General features: G+C 43.7%; 1 protein-coding gene across 1 annotated transcript in view; it reads right to left on the bottom strand.

The window, feature by feature from the left end:
- The window catches only part of GALNT14 (polypeptide N-acetylgalactosaminyltransferase 14), a 275,068-nt gene that overhangs the window by 6,708 nt on the left and 250,625 nt on the right, over nt 1-17,735 (bottom strand). Inside the window, exons 10-13 of the mRNA XM_056852619.1 lie at nt 16,860-16,986; nt 15,064-15,156; nt 13,696-13,779; nt 12,669-12,813 (exon numbers count right to left, since the gene is read on the bottom strand). Of these exons, the coding sequence (XP_056708597.1) occupies nt 12,669-12,813; nt 13,696-13,779; nt 15,064-15,156; nt 16,860-16,986 (449 nt within the window). The remainder of the gene's footprint in view (nt 1-12,668; nt 12,814-13,695; nt 13,780-15,063; nt 15,157-16,859; nt 16,987-17,735) is intronic.

The raw sequence follows: 17,735 nt of genomic DNA on the forward strand, positions 1-17,735 counted from the left end.
AAGGGTCCACTTAGTCCAACATTTTGTTTCCCACTATGGAGCACCAAATACCCCAGAAAGACCACAGGCAGGGCTAAGGGAGCAAGCCCAATGCATGTAGCAAGCTATCATTCAGGCAGATTGTATCATCTGTATCTCAATTTCTACAGTTTATTTATTTAGAATTATTTCTATGCCACCTCTTCAGAGTATATAAGACCGAGTAAATTCCATGCTGGCCATAATTAAACAAGGAATAGAAAATGAAACTGTTGCTATCATACTGCCCTTGTACAAATCTATGGTGAGACCACACTTGGAATATTGTGTATAGTTCTGGTCACCACACCTAAAAAAGGATATTGCAAAGCTTGAGAAGGTGCAGAAAAGAGCAACCAAAAAGATCAGCAACTCCTCTATGAGAAGAAGTTAAAGCTCTTAGGGCTGTTTAGCTTGAATGAAGGCGGTTAAGGGGAGACATGATAGAGGTCTACAAAATTATTCATGGTATGGAGAGAGTGGACAGGGAGAAGCTTTTCTCCCTCTCTCATAATACTAGAATGCGGGGTCATCTGCTGAAGCTGGAGGGTGACAGATTCAAAACTGATAAAAGGAAGTATTTCTTCACACAACACATAGTTAAATTGTGGAACTCCCTGCCCCAGGATGTGGTGATGGCTGCCAACTTGGAAGGCTTGAAGAGGGGAGTGGATGTGTTCAATGAAGGAGAGGGCTATTCATGGCTACTAGTAAAAATTCTAGTCATGGTGCATACCGATTATCTCCAGGATCAGAGGAGTGTTCCTATTTTATTAGGTGCTGTGGAACACAGGCAGGACAATGCTGCTGCAGTTACCTTGTTGGTGGGCTTCCTAGAGGCACCTGGTTAGCCACTGTGTGAACAGACTGCTGGACTTGATGGGCCTTGGTCTGATCCAGCATGGCTTTTCGTATGTTCTTATGTGTATAAGCCCGAGGCAACTTACAATTAAAAACTACAGTATAAAGCACAAGCCATTTAAAAACACAAGCCATTGGCCATAAGCATCATGGAAACTAACTATAAAACAGAAACTAACTATAAAACTAACTATAAAACTGAGACCATTAAAAGTTGATAAGACAAACCCCTAATTAAAAGCCTGAGTAAAAAAGATGTATTTAAGCTTGGCACCTAAAAAGAAGATAAAGTAGAAGCTGGGCAAACCTCAAGGAGGAGGGTGCTCCAGAGGCAAGGTGCCACCACAGAAAATGCCCTGTCTGTAGTCACCACCTGCCTCACCTCTGAAGGTGGGGGCACAGAGAGCAGGGCTTGAGAGGTAGATCTTAAATGTCAGGCTGGTTACCATGGGAGAAGACAGTCCTTCAAGTGCCCTGGCCACAAGCAATTTAGGGCCTTACAGGCATAAACTAGCATTTTGAATTGTGCCTGGAAACATATGGGTAGTTACTGCAGATGGTTCAGCACAGGGATGGTACGATTTCTGTAACCAACCCCTGACAGTAGCCCGGCTGCTGCAGTTTGGACTGACTGAAGTTTCCAAAACCATTTTCCAAGGCAGCTCCTCACAGAGCGCATTACAGTAATCTAACTTGGACGTGACCAGAGCATGGATCACCGTGGCCAGATCTCTGTACCACTACAAATGTCTCCAAAGGAACATCTCAGTTCAGTGGGATTTGCACGTGAGGGGGAGCACGCGGGCAATGGCTTCATTGTGTGTACAATCAATTCGGGTTGACAAAAAAAGATGAAGCAGGCACAGATTTTTTTCCCACAAGCCGCAAAAGCTCTTGCATGAAATGGCCGCACTGAATGTGAGAAGAGGTCGTTTCAGCTTCTGGATCCTGAATGAATATTGCTAATACGTTTCCATCTTGAATCTGTCATGATGATAGTGGAGTGAACAGAGCAGAGGTAAAACAAGGTCAGGTGGATGAGGAGGCTGTTTCTCTCCCTCCCCCTCCCCCATTCCCTTAGTAAATGACATCCATATTCTAAAGATTTTCTATATTTTTATCAGAGGCCGCCATCTGGTTTCCATCCGATTAAATGGCAGGGGAGGGGAGGGGTGCTTCACCAGCCTTATGAAAGTCAGCCAAAGATGATACTTTACATTATTTCTCGAATTCATTATGATGCTGAGGAGCAGTGACAGGTGTCACCTTGAATGATGTTAAAGCTTTGAGAAATAGTCCCAAGCCTCCAACAGCGTTAATGTAGCTGGGATTTCAATGGGAAATCGTTAGCATATGAAGTGAGTCACCATTTGGAGCATGAACTGCTGAAACACCCTCCCCCAACCCTTCTATTTGTCTCAATGGCCTTTCTTTCCACACAGAGGCTTCCAACACTTTTTGCGAGGATTTTGCTTTGCCTTCCGACAAGGTGCAATTTTATTTGCTGCTTCGCTACTTGACTGCTTCCACTACGCGCCTCAGAGGCTTCCTGAATGCCCCTTTATGTGCCAAGTACATTAAGAAACAAGTGCAGAATCCACATCCCACTAAAGAGGCATCTGTAAGGATAATTTCTGGGGCATGAGATGCACTCTTTGAGCAAAGAAGAAGAAGAAGAAGAAGAAGAAGAAGAAGAAGAAGAAGAAGAAGAAGAGTTGGTTTTTAATATGCCACCTTTCTCTACCTTTTAAGGAGAACCAAACTGGCTTACAATCTCCTTCCCTTCCTCTCCCCACAACAGACACCTTGTGAGGTAGATGAGGCTGAGAGAGTTCAGAGAGAACTGTGACTAGCCCAAGGTCACCCAGCGGGTGACTCTTAAACACTACATCATGGATAGGAACTAAGGAGGAGTAGGAGTTGGTTTTTATATGGTTTTTATTCCCCTCCCCACAACAGGCACCTTGTGAGGTAGGTGGGGCTGAGAGACCTGTGACTAGCCCAGGGTCACCCAGCTGGCTTCATGTGTAGGAGTGGGGAAACAAATCCCATGTTCACCAGATTAGTGTCCACCACTCATGTGGAGGAGTGGGGGATCAAACCCGGTTCTCCAGATCAGAGTCCACAGCTCCAAACCATCACTCTTAAGCACTACACCAAGATGGTACTAGGGGCAAAAGGATGGTGTTAGGTGGGTGAAAATATAAAATATTGTGCCAGCAAAATGCCCCGGCTGCACACAGAGATGCGCTTACTTCATGCACATCCCTTCAGGAGCTATCACCCAGTGTTGGAGGTGATGAGCAGGTTTAGTCCCTATTGCAATTCTCACTTTTTAAGATTGCCATTCATTCATTGTAAATGATTGCAATGGGGTTGAAGCGGGTCGTGCTGTTCAGATGACAGGCTCTTAGAATGTATCACTTGTTGAGAAGTGAAGTTATCTTATTCAGCCAGTCATCGAATAAGCAGGACTCAACAACTTTACCTACTTTTAAAAAGCAAGTCTTTTTATTGGTATACTTCTAGTAAAATATGTGTAAATGCAGATTATCAAGTCTTTAACACTTCTATAAAAACTCTTGTCAAAGTACAATGTATGTATTTACAATGTATGAAGTAAAAGCAAGCAAGTATTACATACTATTCAGTTTCAAAATCCAACTTCTAAAATATAACAGTCAAATTATTCTGATTCAGTTCAAAGTATCTAATTCATAAAGTCTAGAGTAATGTATTTAAACCATACATACCAGTCAGCCTTTTCTTGAGAGCCTTTGGAAGGTTCTGATTCTCTGGGCTTACTGTGGCTGTATTTCTACTGTTTCAGACTCATTAAGAGTGTTGATTTTACCATCAGGAGGGATATCTTCCTCCCCACTTTCAGATAACATGAGCAGTGCAATAATGTACAGTTGCAGCTGTTCAGGTTATTAGCTTCTCCCCATGACCAAATATGGGCTTCCTTTCCTTTCAGTCTATTTTGCTTAAAGTATAAACAATCATTTCTGAGCTCCATGATCAATTTTCATACCATTCTCATCTTCAGTACAATACGCATTAAATGAGACTATTTAGAAATCTACAATACAATATATAACTATATAAATCATAAAACACAATTATTGCTCACATTGTAACATGTAACCATCTGGTCAGTAGGAAACATAGCCTTCAGCAAGGTTATAGAAAGCAAGAAGCTTACTGCACTTATAGCCTTGAGTAGACTTTCTCAAGGTTTGAGGATAGCAGGACATTTCTGCTCTTGAGATATGAGCAGCTGACAGCTGGCAGCTGAATCAGGAAGGGTAATTTCAGATACACCTTTCTGGCAGATAGTGAAGAATGACTCTGTTCTTCTCCCTTCAAGGACAAGACCAGGGTAAGTTAGTTAGCTCTTGAAAGAATTCAGACCTTGAAAGAATTCAGTCAGCCTGTTCTAAGGACATTTACATTTTGCAAGCTTTTGCCAGGCTTTTCATTACACAAACCTCTGCAGTTTGAGGTTCAGTTTGTATGTTGTGTTCAAGCTCTACATGGAATTAATTCTGCACATGTACACAAAGTACCATAATTATGTCAGAGACCATGACAGGGTGAATCCAATGACTTCAGCAAGGGACAGATTCACACACCCCCAAGTGTGTTGTACATTGTTGGCATTGCTAGCTGGGTGTGAGCCGAAGGGCACCTGCAATGTTGACTCAGCACCACCAGCCCCACTCAGCTGGCTTGCTCCTGGGTCATTTGAACTTCCCATTATGCCGCTGCCACTTTGCCTTACAAATGTGCTGGCCCTCAGTTCAGGAGGGACCCTGTTGCTAAGAAAGCAGCACTCAACAGTCTGGCCTTCCAGGGATGGTGAATTCTGTATTTCCCTCTGTTCAAAGTGGAATGCATAGTCCATACCCTAAGAGAGGCACAGCTAGATGATGGCTAACACGTTTCCATGTTCAGAAATTGACCTTTACACAACACCAGTAAACTATCACTAATGAAATCAGATCCATGGCCCGCTAGGAGCAATTGTTATGGAAGACAGAGTTGGGTCTCCTTAAGGGAAGAGCAGGCTGTTTTAGTAAAGGGCTGTGGCTCACACAGAGCATCTGTTTTGCATGCAGAAGGACCCAGTTTCCATTAAAAGGATCAGGTGATGTGAAAAACCTCTACTTGAGACCCTCAAGAGTGGCTGCCAGTCAGACTATACAGACATTGATAAATAGATGCCAGTATAAGATTCATGTGTCCAGGGTCCAGATCATGCAAAGTGATGGCAATGCTTTACTCTGCTTTGGTTAAACCTCACCTAGAGTATTGTGTTCAGTTTTGGGCATCACAATTTAAGAAAGATTTACACAAGCTGGAACATGTACAGAGGAGGGCAACAAAGATGGTGCAAGGTATGGAGACCAAGTCATATGAGGAAAGGATGAAAGAGTTTAGCATGTTTAGCCTGGAGAAGAGACAACTGAGAGGTAATATGATAACCACCTTCAAGTACTTGAAGGGCTGTCATAAAGAGGATGCTGTAGAGTTGTTTTCTGTTGTCCCAGAAGGTTGGCCTAGAACCAATGGGTTGAAATTAAATCAAAATAATTTTCAGATAAACACTAGGAAGAACTTCCTGACAATTAGAGCAGTTCCTCAGTGGAACAGTCTTCCTCAGAAAGTGGTGGGCTCTCCTTCTTTGGAGGTTTTTAAGCAGAGGCTAGATGGCTATCTGACAGCAATTCTGATTCTGTGAACTTTAGTCAGGTCATGAGAGGGAGGGCAGGAAGGGTTGTGTTAGTGCTTGGCTCTTGAGGCCCTTTCTTACATGCCCAGGGTAATGCTGATCACCACTTTGGGGTCAGGAAGCAATTTTCCTCCAGGCCAGATTGGCCAGAGATCCTGGAGGGTTTTTTTTTTTTAACATCTTCTGGGTGTGGAGCAAGAGGTCATTGATGGTGAGAGAGGGAGGTAGTTGTGAATTTCCTGTTTTGTGCAGGGGGTTGGACTAGATGACCCTGGACATCCCTTCCCACTCTTTCTATGTGTTTAAATGCCTTGACTAAACCTGTAGGCAGAGTACCACCCTATCCTGGGCATTAAAGCAGAGTGACAGTGCAGGGGTAGGGCAGTTGCTTGCTTTTTGCAATCTTCTTCATTCTCTGGGACATCCCCTTACAGAGGCTTCAAAGCGATAAGCCCTTCACGGCAATTTCCAGTTGACCAGTTTGCCCCGGAGCTGACAACCAGTCTTGCAGTTTGCCTTAGCTACACTAGGGAAGGTTCAAGCAATTGTCCTCTGGCCTTGGTGGAGATGCTCACCACATCAAAGTAGGAGAATCCTCTGGGAGAAAACTGCCATATTGGAGCATCTCACTGTACTTCCCACAATGTCAAGACCAAAATAATGCCCTAACAAACAGCCACGCTGGTGATTCATCCAGTCACAAGATATTTTGAGAGGCAGTACAGGCTGCAGCCCGGCTGTCTGTTTTTTTTCTCCCTTCCAGAGAGTGACAGCTACTTTCTCTGTGCACAGTCATTTCGAGGCTGCTGCTGGTGCTGTTGACGATGTGCTCAAGTGTATCCAGGCCTAAGAGGCTTCTGATTTCTTTTCTAAAGCTTGTCAGCTTTCTTGGAACTGCTAATGATTAATGGGTTTATTAAATGAATCCCAGAGTCAGAAATCCATTCCAAGAAGGTTACTGCAAAGTTTAATATCAACTGATGCTCTGCTCTAACAGAAAGCCAATGCACCAGCCAAACGGTGACATCTTCATTAGACAAAACCAGGGCAAAATTACGATCAATTATTTACCCTCAGATGCATTTCTCTGGTGAAGAGCTAAATCAATCAATTCCTTCCGCAAACGAGACACAAACAAGACCGGAAAATGCCAAGCATCTGATTTGCAGCAGCTCTGCAGAAGCAGCACGCTCAATTTCAGAGGGGACGGGTGGGTAGCTGGGTCATGGATCGCTTGCCATGGCTGCTGTGAATGTTGTACAGAGGAGGCTCCAAAGGGAGCTCTCCCCAGACTCTCTCTCTTGAAAAAGCATTAGCATAATCTAGGCCTATGCAGCTGTGAAAGAAGAAGAGTTGGTTTTTATATGCCAATTTTCTCTACTTTTTTAAAGGAACATAAGAAAGGCCATGCTGGATCAGACCAAGGCCCATCAAGTCCAGCAGTCTGTTCACACAGTGGCCAACCAGGTGCCTCTAGGAAGCCCACCAACAAGTTGACTGCAGCAGCATTAACCTGCCTGTGTTCTATAGCACCTAATATAATAGGCATGCTCATCTGATCCTGGAGAGAATAGGTGTGCATCATGACTAGTATAAATGTTTACTAGTAGCCATGAATAGCCCTCTCCCCTATGAACTCGTCCACTCCCCTCTTAAAGCCTTCCAAGTTGGCAGCCATCACCACATCCTGGGGCAGACAGTTCCACAATTTAACTATGCGTTGTGTGAAGAAATACTTCCTTTTATCAGTTTTGAATATCTCACCCTCCAGCTTCAGCAGATGACCCCACATTTTAGTATTATGAGAGAGGGAGAAAGCTTCTCCCTGTCCAGTCCTTCATTCCATGCATAATTTTATAGACCTCTATCATGTCTCCCCTTAACCATCTTCTTTCCAAGCTAAACAGCCCTAAGAGTTTTAACCGCTCCTCATAGGGCAGTTGCTCTAGTCCCCTGATCATTTTGGTTGCTCTTTTCTGCACCTTCTCAAGCTCTGCAATATCCTTGTTTAGGTGTGGTGACCAGAACTGTACACAATATTCCAAGGGTAGTCTCACCCTAGATTTGTACTAGGAGAATCAAACCGCTTACAATCTCCTTCCCTTCCTTTCCCCACAACAGACACCTCATGAGTTAGGTGAGGCTGAGAGAGTTCTGAGAAAACTGTGCCTAGCCCAAGGTCACCCAGCTGGCTTTATGAAACCAACCCAGTTCTCCAGATTAGAGTTCGCCGCTCATGTGGAGGAGTAGGGAATCAAACCCAGTTCTCCAGATTAGAATCCACCGCACTACACCACACTGGCTCTCGGAAATGGCCATGAGGAAGCTAAGTCTATTCTTTCTCTGCTACTGACCAAATTGGTCTCAAGGGCAAAGCATACCAGAATGAAATTTTGGGGGAGCCACATTTATCATGGACAATAAAATGGTGTCAGTTTTAAAAATAAATAAATCTATGAGTGTAAATATAAAGTAGTTATGGTAAAATACATCTCGGAATTGGAGGCAACAGACTCCAGGGCTGTGACTCTGTGGTAGAGCATCTGCTTTGCATGCAGAAGGTCCCAGGTTCAGTTCTCAGCATTTCAAGAGAAAAGGTGGTGGTAGCTTCTGATATAAAAGACCTGAGACTCTGGAGAGCTGCTGCCAGTCAGAGCAGACAATACTGACCTTGTTGGATCAAGGTCTGATTTAGTATAGAAGGAAAATGTGCCATTGACCCATGGCAACCCCATCCATGGGGTGTTCCAGGCCAGAGACGAACAAAGGTGGTGAGGAGAGCCAGTGTGGTGTAGTGGTTAAGAGCAGTGGACTCAAATCTGGAGAACCAGGTTTGATTCCCCACTCCTCCACATGAAGCCTGCTGGTTGACGTTGGGCCAGTCACAGTTCTCTTAGAGCTCTCTCAGCCTCACCTACCTCACAAGATGCCTGTTGGGGGGGAGGGAAGGTGACTGTAAGCTGCTTTGAGACTCTTTAAAAGGTAGCGAAAAGCAGGGTATAAAAACCAACTTTTTCTTTGTCTTCTTGCCATTGCCTTCCTCCATGTAGTGACTTCAGTCTTCTTCAGTCATCTCCCATCCAAGTACGGACTGTGGCCAACCTCTATTGAGCTAGTGCTCAGCTGGGCTATTTGGGCCGCTCATTTAGTATAAGGTAGCTTCATAGGCCCATGGGACTGATTCAGAGGACTTGGGGAACAAGTTCGCATATAGTTTTGAGGGGAAAGTGCTGTGCAACTGAGCACAGAAAAAAAACCCAGTGAGGCCCGTCTAGCGACAATCAGCAGGCACATGCCCTGTGGTCCACGTAGCCCTGCCTACAGTTTTCACCCATTGATGCAGTAGATGTGAGGAATCATAGGCTGAACTGCGCACATGGCCAAAGCAGCAGTGATATTTTGAAGGACTCCACACTGCAGAAAGTATTCTGTGATTCTACCAGACAACAGGACAGTGGCTGTTATCTGTGCCAGTGTGAATTGTGTCATGCAAGCGAATGATGTGCCAGGGGAGAGAGGACAAAGTGGTGCTGCAGACTGTGTTGTGGGTTTCCTCTGGGTTAGTGGCTGCATCCATCCAAGTCAGTAAGGCAATCAGTACTTTGGGTCAGGGTATGTACCAAGGTCCCCTTAAGGGCCCAACCTCCAAAGACAGAGCCCACATATCTTCCCTAAGCTCGGTAAAGACCATACAATGGGCTGATGTTTAACAGCAGACACTAATGCTTTAGCAAGTTCCTCTGTCTTCTATTAACTGGTCTGTTTGTGCATTTTAAAAAGATATATTTACCAGCCCAGAGCCCCTGGCTATTGTCAGGTACAAAAGAAAATGTAAATAAATACAATCTAACAGCGCATTCCTGAGAGGAATGCGTGTGCCGGGCAGCGTCGTTGCCTCTTAAGGAGGTTTCGGCCCAGACGAAATCTCCGCCCAGTGCAAAAGAACCATGCAACCCTCATAGGGTTGCATGGGAGATACGCCACCAGGTGGCGCATCTTGGGGGGGGAAGGGGGCATTCCCAAGCCGAAACGGCTCAGGTGGCCGCCTCCTGCACCCTGGCTGGTGCCATAATGCCCTGGGAACACCTCCTGGGATGCTGTTACGCCCCAGTAATGCCTCTCAGGTCGCTGCCGCAGCCTTTGCCGGCATCTGGACACCAGTGGGAGGCTCTGCTGGCGTTCGGGCCTGGCACTGCCACCCCAGCGGCCAGAGACCGGTGTCCAGCCCGGCACGCCAGCGCTGTGGGCCCTTGTGTCAGAGTAGGCCGTCATCAGTTTCCAAAGAGCTTTGGGCGCAGCCGCCAGTGTGGCTCAGGAATGGGCTGTAAATATATAAGCAAATTCTTTACTGTGAACATTTTTTACAGAAAGCAATGGAAGCTCGTTGGAATGAGTTATTTGCAGCCACTGATGAGGCAACATTAATAACACTGGTTTATTGGAATTTCTGTTTGCCCATAAGTCTGAGTTGTTGTTCTAGTTTCCCGGATAAAGCTTGCCAAACAGGAAAGGCAGCGTTTTGTCCTTCATATCCACAGATACCTAAAAGAATCATTTACATCCTGAGGCAGTATAATTTGGAAATAAAGATATCACTGCTTGAAATCATAGGCCCAGAGAGAGCAGGATTGTGGTTCTGAGTATTTGCTGATATACAGCTGAACTCTCAGTACTGTCGTGACAAAATTGTAATTTTTTTTTCAGTTCAGGGAGGGACAGAGCACCTTTTCATTATAAATGGTACCTAACTGTTAATTTGGTTCAGAGAATACACTCTGATTGACACTACATATGTTTTTCCCTTTAGCAGTTGGGGAGGGGGGAAATGAGGTCAGCCTCATTAAGCTCTTTCTCCTTTACCAGGCAATTGAATATTGAATGAATGCAGAGTAGGAACTAAAATATATCATTGCAATTCTGCACTATTGTTGAACTAGAGAAAAGAGTAAATAGGTCTGAAAGAGGAAAGGAAATTATAGTCCTCATTTGATGCTTCTGATCCTTGAAGAAGAATCGTGGGATCACTGCTTGCATCCTGAGCCCGGTGAAGGTAAGAGAGTGCTTTATGTGCCTGCAGTATGGGGATATCTAGTGTAACGATGGAGCCCTTGCTGCTTTGATACCAGGGAAGCTGTGAGTATCTGTGATATGATGTTCACATTTGCTCTTTGGATAAGCACATTGATCAGGGAGCACGTTCGCAAATATGGTGCCACTTTTAAGGTGCAAGACTCATCACAATGTGATTCTTGCCCACATTTTTAGTGTGTAAAAATGGTTCTAGTTCAAAAATTACTATGTCCTGGAAAATGCTAGGGACCAAATGGGGTGTGTTTTTTTATGGGGGGTGGGAGAGAAACATGGCAGCTTGCAGGTATCACCATGTGGGAGATTCTTTCACATGAGCATAGGGCCAACTAAAATTGAAGGGAAGGGGCCTTGGCTCAGTGGTAGAGCCTCTGCTTGGCATGCAGAAGGTCACAGGTTCAATCCTCGGCCTCTCCAGTTAAAGGAGCTAGGCAGGTAGGTAATATGAAAGACCCCTGCCGGAGACCCTGGAGAGCCGCTGCCTCTCTGAGTAGACAATACTGACTTCGATGGGTCAAGGGTCTGATTCAGTAGAAGGCAGCTTCATGTGTTCATATGTGAAGGGAAATCCGAGTCCTATTCCCATACCAAAGAAAAGCCCAAAATGCAGGTGGTGGATTGCTATGCTCATGTACCCACCCATGTAAGACCTTCCTGCACACAGAAAATCAGCATGGCACACAGAAAGCTTTTGTTGGCAAGGCTGTTTGTCGTCTTAGATGGGAGAGCATTCAAAGAGCACAGTCCTCAAACTGCGCTCTGAAATATCCCATTTGAAATATACCCCATGTTGTTGTTGTTTTTGCACCTGCAGATTGGCCATGGCTCTGGCAGTGCGCTTGGTGACTAGTAATGGCATGAATATGCCCCCTCTGTGTTTCTGGGAGAATTGTCTGCATGGCTCCATTTTTTAAAATGCTATCATACATCAATGCTAATGATGGCAACCTTGAAAATGCCCTTTTACCCTGAAGATATTATGGTGAGAGGCTCAACTTTCCCCACAAATCAGAAAACAGCTAATTCACTATGTGCAACAGCTTCTTCCACGAGAAACAAAACAACAACAACAATGCACCCACTAGGCAATTATAGAAGATCACTTCTGAGTAGTAATTGAACTCAGAAGTTGTTTAGTGGAGGGCTGGCAATAGCCTCAACCCTGACACACGCGTTCTCACTTCACAGCATATACGCTGAAGCACTTCTGCACAAATCTATTCATCCTCTGAGATCTTCTTTGCTTTGGGTGCTTTCTTTCGGAGACAAGATCTAACATGGCCAAAGGCAGGGTTTCTTTTTTTTTTTTGTAGCGGCATTGTATTATTCCATCTTCTATCTTAACTACTTGATTTTTAGGGTACTGTTAAGGCTTCGGCCACATCTCACTGGCTGAACTTCACAGGCTGCCTGATCCTTCCTGAGTTCAATACATAGGGCTAAGTTTGGCCTTTAAATTCCAAACAGATTGCTTCCTTCTATACCAGTTTGCCCGAGTCTCTCTCAATATCTTTATCACTGTCCGTGCTTCCTATACCTCACCTTCAGAGGGTCTTTTCTCTTGTGGTATCTTCTCTTTGGAACACCCTCCCAAGGACTTCACCTGGTGTGCTTCTTTCAAGTACGTTGTTCTGCTCAAAGACAGTTTATGCTGGGCCCTTGCTGCTTTTTTTGGTGTGCTTTTCTATCTCATACTGAAATTGGTTTTGATAGTTTTTATGCTATTTCACTGAGTGTGTTCAGACAAAAAGGCAAAGAGCAGGTTTTGCAAATAAACATTCCATTTCACCCATGAAATCAAGGCAGTGACTCACATCCAGTCACTTTCTCAGTCTCCATTTATCCATCTGTAGAAATGGGCTTCTCTTAAAGTGTTGTCATGGTGATGAATGTGATAACGACTCTTTTAAATGCCCCACCAAAAGATAAACAGTAATGTTGCAATGTACCACATCCTAAAAGTTACCTGTGCCACTGCAGCTGTGGTCTTGCTGATAATGCAGGGGTTCAGGATCACAACTGGGAACTCTTGTCTTTCAGATTTCTGGGATTCCAGGCATCTCTGTCTCTGCCGTATTAGCCCAGATTGGTAGAGTGATTCCTCAGGAATTCTAGGAAGAGAGACCCAGGATAAGGATAATCAGCATTTACTTGATGTAAGCTGCTTCCAACAGTAGTCTTGTGTAAGGTAGAGGAGGGCAAATATGATGTGGTGGCCAGAAAGTTGGACCTGGACTGGGAAAAACTGCGTTTAGCTGTGAGAAAGGGCGCTGACTGATTTTGCACCACTTTCTCTCAGTTTATTTATTTGATTTTTATTCTACCCTTCCTCTAAGGAAAACAGGGTAGAATACATGGTTTCTCTCCCCCATCCATTTTATCCTCACAGTAGCCCTTGTGAGACAGCTTAGGCTGAGAGCATGCCTGTCCCAAGGTCACCCAGTGGCATTCACGGCTTTGTAGCCTGGCCAATACTCTAAATGCTGCATCACCCCAGCATTGGTTTACCCCTTATTTCTCAGGGGTATTGTGAAGATAAATGGGAGAGACCACCCTGAGCTCCTTGAAGAAACAGTGGGCCTAGAAATGTAAAAAATAAGTTGGTGGAGTGCACTCGACATTAGATAATATTGTAACCTTCCCTCTTCCCGTTTTCTTATAGGCTTGGAAAATTTTTGATACTCATTGTTCCTGGTATGCATGAGGAGCTCCTTCTTTGGAAAAGACTGAGGGCTGAGTTACAGGACAATTTCTGAGGAAAACGAGTCACCACATGACAAAATTTGCACACTATGATAACAGCTAAAGAAAAAAATATTTAAATATTTGGTGACTTTATCACAAGGGAAAGTTTGAGTAAGTCCTTATTATATGATTACATGAATGTTAAGGAAGAAAGTCACCTCTTGGTAATTTATCAACTTTTTTAAAAAAAGGTTCTTCGGAAATCCCACTCTTAAATAGCCTACGATATTAAAAAAAACTGCTAGTACCTAAGTTCTGGATAAACATTTTCCAGATACCACTTGAAGGTATGACATTTCAAGGCCTTTCTCAGCTCCACTCTGCTCTGGATGCTATAGAAAAGAAAACATTTTCAGAATATCATTATGACAGCACATACTGTGAAATCTTGAAACAGATCCAAGTCATGCCATAAATCCAGTCAGTGGCAAAACTTCCCAGCAATTAGGAGTCCTTCATTTCTGCCACTGACTCAGTGTGTGACTTTCAACAAGTTGCTTTGAAGCGGATTGTCAAAGGCCAGCAAATAACTGCACAACTTACTCCAACCCCTATAATTCCACTTGAAGCCTGGTGCCAAAATGGCATGTCTGCTCCGGATATGTTTACGGTGTATAATGAGTTAGCGGGCTCATGCATATGAAAGCAGCTTCCATGCTGGATGAGGAACTACACCCACAATGGTTGCTGAACACATGCCTTATAGCTCAATCCAGGAAGGCCTATTGGGCAGGGGGAGGTAGGGCATTAGATTGAATCCCGCTGACTCTCTCCAAACTGCTGAGTTGCGCTATTGCTGATAGATTGATCACAACTTTATGTGCATATGCACCTAGGTGGAGGGAATAAACTTAGCAATGCATTGCTATAAGACTCTCATTTCACAAACAACAAATGTTCTCCAGAGCTCTCAAGGTTACAAGGAGCAAGGAGGTCAAAACATAAAGTTGACCTGGGTTTTGTTGTATCTGCTGTGCATGTGTATGTGTCCGTATTTAACAATCCACAAAATATAGAGGAATTTGTCAAGGGATAAAAAGCAAGCAGAGATACAGATAAAGAACACAAAACAGGCAAACAGACCAGGTGAAAGTAGAATAAATTATTCCACATTTTCTAGGGCAAAGTAACTCTCCGTTGCCCCAAGGCAAATATGGAAATGAGGATTTCGATTGGCAGCCTCCTCTCCCTTATTTGTTGCTTTGCCCTGGGGCAGTCTACATTCACACTGCCAGCTCATCAGATTCAGGAAAGTTAACTGCTCTCTTTCTTGGCCCAATAGGGCAGTCATTAAGGGAAGAGACGTTCTTGGATATTGACCAGAGACATTTTCTGGCAGAACAGGACACCCGCTCTTTTGTGTTTTATAAGAAAAGCCAGCATGGTTTTCTATAAACTAGCTTTTTGATATACCAAGCAACTAAAGAGTTTATTTCTGTATACTTGCAGCATCTGCTTACTATTAACATCTAATTAACTGTTCCCGCAGAAACAAAAATGCAAGCAACCCAACAGCTGGACGATGCTCCCATAAAGCCGTAATGAGGTTCCACTGCATCTAACAATTGAGTCGATCTCTTTTGTGTTTTCCTTCACCGCCAGAGGGGGACACTTACTCTCCATATGGCCTCCCTTGAGCTGCAGGCCGGGCAGCATAATAGTACTGCTTATACTCATCCATCCACACTTCAGCGGTGCGCTTGGTGTTTCTAAAGAGAAATATTAAAAAACCAGGAATAAACCAAAGAAGCATGCATGAAAGAGTTTTAATTTGATGCCTCCCCCACCCCCAAAAAAAGCCCGTAGGGAAGGAGGAGTAAGGGAAAGAAAAATCCCCCGCACTCTCTTGTTTCCCTCTCCGTCATCCAGGTGGGGAAATCATGAAATGCGGTAGTGAATAGATGAGCATACCTTTTCCCCTCAAGAACTGCAGACATCTAATGTCAGGAAGCCAAGAAAAATGGAGGCTGCGTTTACTCTCAGGGTTGAAGGGCTGCTTCACGCTTTATGTATTGAAAGAGTGCACCAGCAAATATTTAAGTGTGACCCAAACATTTAATGTGTAAAGGAGACAAACGTGTATTTATCACACAGGGACTGGCTTTTCCTCTCTTTTCAAGTATGTACTCAGTCACAACCCCAACTTTGCTGTTCTATGATCCTGAGTACTATTTACCATTTTAGCAGAAAAGTGGGATAGAAAATGCCTAAATAAGGGCCAAAGTACACATTATCTTTCACAGGAGTTTGTCACGAAACTTGCAGCCATACTGCAATGAGTTCCCAGTGACAACTCCATTTAGAAGTGCTGCAGGGACCCAATTCTGATTGGAAGAAGGGGAGGAAGGGATCCTTCCTTCCACTCTTGTGCCATTTTCCTGAGCTGAAATGGCCCTGGTCATTATTTGACTCATTGAATGGGCAACCCCCTTGATGGGGCAAATAACACCCCCAGGCTGTTTCTGCTGGCAGAAACGGTGCAAGGGGAAAGCCAGGAGCTCCTTCTCCCCTTGCTCAGGCAATTAAGTAATTACAAGTAAGGCATATTTTAAATATCTATTAATAGTACCACGGGGCCTATGACATTAAAAACAACATTTCCTCACACACTGTTGCTAAAAAAAAGGTTTTGTAGCAGTTGCACCACAGTAGGAGTAGCATTAATGCATTTTTTTCATGTGCATACTTTGATCATAGTTGCACTGAATCATGGATTATTAGTACACATTATACTGAAGAACATATGCATAAAAACATCTGGACCTTGAGTAATTCTAAACAAAACAAGGATCCTTTTTTCATTTTGTGGTTTCAATTGGCTTATTGCATTTTCTCAATTTCTATAACATTAAACTGTGTCATTGGAAAAAAAAGTACATTCTTATAGACAGGTAGTAATTCTTGACAGGATAAATTCACATAGTGTTATTAAGTGGTTAAGAGCAGTAGACTCTTATCTGGAGGACCGGGTTTGATTCTCTACTCCTCCACATGAAGCCTGCTGGGTGACCTTGGGCTAACCACAGTTTTCTCAGAACTCTCTCAGCCCCACCTACCTCAAAAGGTGTCTGTTATGGGGAAGGAAAGGTGATTGTAAGCTGCTTTGAGACTTTTTAAAGGTTGAGAAAAGTAGGTTATAAAAACCAACTCCTCTTCTTATTTTAAGGATTCCACTAACTGTTCATAGCTGGATCTCTTTGATCACTGCCCACACTTCCTTTCTGCTCCTCCTTAGTGTGGCATCAAAGACTATGTGTATTATAAAAATATTAGGAAAATTTGCATTTTTATATGGGATTGTGAGGCTGAAAGCACAGAAAGTGCAAAATAGTAAATAATCTTGTGGCCTTCCACAGAATTACTGTTGGTTTCAGTTAATAGAGTGTGAAAAATGTGAATGAGAAAGACATACTTTATATAGGTGTTAGCATTTCCCTCAGGAAAGGTGTAGGGATGCTTCTTTCGGAAGACGTGCCCAACCCGACTACAGGGGATGATTTCCAAGCTTCCTCCGCACATCCACACCCGGAATGAAATTTCTGTAAGAGATTGATTCTGTTTCAGCTTTTTAAAGTCATGGAGCAGGCTTTATTCTGGCTGTATCTCATCTCTCATGTTACCTTTTGCCACATCAAATCAGGGAAACTCGTTATCAAAATGGGCTTTCCTGAGCTCATTTGCAATCTCCTTGTAGCACAGTTTGAGTCACAATGTCACAAAGAAAAAGCCAAGATGTAAGCAGGACTCTTTATACAGAGCATGACTTACATCTCAGGGAGCATTTTTCTATTTCTTATCATTATTCAGGCAATGTATACTACAGACCTACTTTGCTCCACACAGGAAATCCAGAATTTGGTAATAAAGGTTAAAAAAGCCAGAATATGGACTGAATGCCAGCATTTTTAAAAAAAAAGTCAAACTCATCACTATTATTTTTTTAATTTAATATACATTCCTTCACAGTGTAGTCTATGAATGTACACAAAGGAATCAGGTTGTCAAGCTCAGTGCAACTCAGCACTTCACATGCTGATGCAGTAGAGACTGCAGAGAGGGTGTATTGTTTTCTCTGGCGCCATCTCCCACCAACAGGTTCTGTTGAGGTAAGGTAACCAACTGGTGGCAAACCAATGTGGTGCCTTGGCAGCAGCAACTGTAAGGAGGAGGGCTTTTACCTCCACTTCCTGGCACAGCTTTTGCACCTGCTCTAGAACTGAAGCATAGACTCAGTTCACCGCATCACCAGCCACAAGAATCAAAGGAGAACTTTTGTTGATTTGTTGAA

This window comes from Euleptes europaea, chromosome 7 (genome assembly GCF_029931775.1).
Source record: "Euleptes europaea isolate rEulEur1 chromosome 7, rEulEur1.hap1, whole genome shotgun sequence".
NCBI lineage: Eukaryota > Metazoa > Chordata > Lepidosauria > Squamata > Sphaerodactylidae > Euleptes > Euleptes europaea.